A 2475-nucleotide genomic window follows, 5' to 3' on the forward strand; every position below is an offset into this window, starting at 1 on the left:
GTTTCAAACTAAAAGACGAATTTGATAACAATAAAAAAGTTGCAATTTACACATCAAATGCAAACAATTCATTAAATTTACCTAATTTATTTAAAAATACTGCTTCTTGTATTTATTATTATTAAATTTATACATTTTTGATATTTATATATATTTTAGAGTCTAATGTGTAGTGTGCCGAATGAGACGCAATTTTTAGATTCAACAATTATATTATAGTTCTTTACATCTTTTAATACATATGAAAAACATTATTAGTATCATAAAGCTATTCGTAGTGTCTGAGGGACGTTAGCAACAAATTGCGGCTGAGGGAGGGGGATAGGTTGATGACGTAGCTATAGAGGCTGCAGTATCTTAGTTGTAGTATTTTGTTGTTGCCCGATCGCCGAAGGGCGAAGCCCTGGCGGCGAGCCTACAGCATTGCTGTAGTTTTTTTGTGGAGGACCAAGCTAGTGGCGGACATGTGGTAGCCACACATATAATAATGGACGTCTGACTACATCTGCACTAAACTAAAAAGTGCTTTTATTTTATCTGAGGTTATTTTTAACGTAAGTAGTATCTGATACTTTAATAATTTTGGTATCTGAAGTATTTCATCTAGTTTTATATATTCATATATATAAAACTAGATGAAATACTTCAGATGAGTGAATTGTAATCAGATACAAGGCATAGTCCTTTGCCCCATGCGAGACTTAAGTCATTTTTTTAGCCGCGTTTATTTATAAATTCGGGGCTATTTTGTGGAATATAAGGAGAGTTGCGCACTGAATGCCTCACATGCCGAAATAAAAAGGTAATAGTCGAATTAGACGTATATTATATTTTCAAGAGATTGACAAACTTAACAATGACATAATGGCAAGTGAGCATCATTGATCTACAAGTTTTTTGATACCTTTACGCATTTGTATAATTTGTAAATTAAACCGAGGATTTACACTGTATCGAAGGCTTTTTTTACATATATTTTTTAACGGCCCGTATTCTTTTCATATTGAAATCAACACAATTATGCGATGCAGATGTGTTGTGAAACTGTTTGTTACTGATTTTTCTTTCCATAAAAACCATAAGATATATATTTTTAATATATATTTTAGCATGATAATAATTTATCGGTACGATAGTAACTTTAGATTAATGCGTTTTTAATCAGATGGATTTTTGTGATTTGCAAATGGTGGGGATGAATTGTTATGGATTCAACAGGCAAACTCGAGTACTACGTCCACACGGACATGTGTTATTTGATGTATAGCTTGTTGATCGGTACTATAACTCAAGTGACGCAATTCAATTTGAACATTTGATATGGCTTATTAAAAATTCAACATTTATTTTTATCTCTGAAAAATCACAAATCTCGAGTTTTACGTTAATTATGGAAAAATAGTATTTAAAATCGCAATGGAAAATTACATATCACAAACAGTGTACCACAGCAGCGCGATAGCAAAGTAGATGAACCAATAGATTCTTGAGAGGCTGTTCTTGATTGATGCAGACAGCTCTACGCTTTTGACGACTTCGTCGGGCGCTTTGTCATACGTCTGCTCTGTATTAATGTTAGGCTTCTGTTCTTCAGGCAGGCAGCACACTCGGAGCACCAGCTTCATGTTGTGCGACGAGCACCACCCACCAAATTGCTGGTGTAGATCGTCTTTGCTCGACGTACTGATGAAATAGTAGTCGTTGCCAGGGAGGAACTCCAACCCATTCGGCTGGGGAGAGAAGAGCCTAAACGTGATGGTGACGTATATGGGTTTCTGAGGCTTGTCGCATATGGCGATGATGTGAATGTCGGAGTTGTTGACGCGGCACGTATCATATTCATTCTTGGAGACAAGGTAGATTATATACATTTCTTGGTTTTCATCGTGGGTGTCGGTAGCGTAGACAGGGCATATTATGTCGACCTGATCGTAGTAGAACTGGGAGTTGCCCTCGTTGATTTCAATGACACGGTCCATGTTGTTGTTGTTGAAGATGCTACTAGAGATGTTCCAGTAGAGTTTAGAGGGCTTTCCATTTTTAGCGACGATCACGTCCAACAGTAACAAGGCGAAAAGCACCAAGAACGGTGCGAAGCGAGAAAGGCAGCAGGACATAGAGTCAGCACTACCGCAGGTCACTCAGCATCCTGGGGCTACGACGCAATGACGCGTTTCAGCGTTTCGCTAACAAATGAGTCAATCGCAAGATTGTCTATCCATTTTATCATCCCTTATCTTTCTAATCGACGATTAGATTACGTATTGAACTATTAGATTTTGATGAGATTATTATAAATTATACAAAAAAATCAAAAATTAAAAAAAATATATCCATCCTGTCTACATACGGTAACAGTAACTCACTGCTCCGCGGATAGGAGCATGCACCTATCCGCGGAGCAGTGAGGGTGTAATAATATTCAAACTAAAAAACGTGTTTTTACCATTAAAACCAAAAAAATAGTGCGAATAA

General features: G+C 36.8%; 1 protein-coding gene across 1 annotated transcript; it reads right to left on the bottom strand.

Moving 5' to 3' along the window:
* Nucleotides 1-235: 235 nt before the first annotated feature.
* LOC148236721 (ephrin-B2-like) lies at nucleotides 236-2173 on the bottom strand. Its single transcript, XM_088182482.1, has one exon. It carries the CDS (start codon nucleotides 2115-2117, stop codon nucleotides 1425-1427), a length of 693 nt encoding a protein of 230 aa, XP_088038608.1. The 5' UTR covers nucleotides 2118-2173; the 3' UTR covers nucleotides 236-1424.
* Between the last annotated feature and the right edge of the window lie 302 nt (nucleotides 2174-2475).

The sequence above is a fragment of the Plectrocnemia conspersa genome, unplaced genomic scaffold (genome assembly GCF_051122295.1).
Source record: "Plectrocnemia conspersa isolate PC_06_02 unplaced genomic scaffold, ASM5112229v1 ptg000003l, whole genome shotgun sequence".
NCBI classification, from domain to species: domain Eukaryota; kingdom Metazoa; phylum Arthropoda; class Insecta; order Trichoptera; family Polycentropodidae; genus Plectrocnemia; species Plectrocnemia conspersa.

Coding starts and splice junctions, on each gene's coding strand:
- LOC148236721 (XM_088182482.1), bottom strand. CDS start 2,117: ATGTCCTGCTGCCTTTCTCGCTTCGCACCGTTCTTGGTGCTTTTCGCC.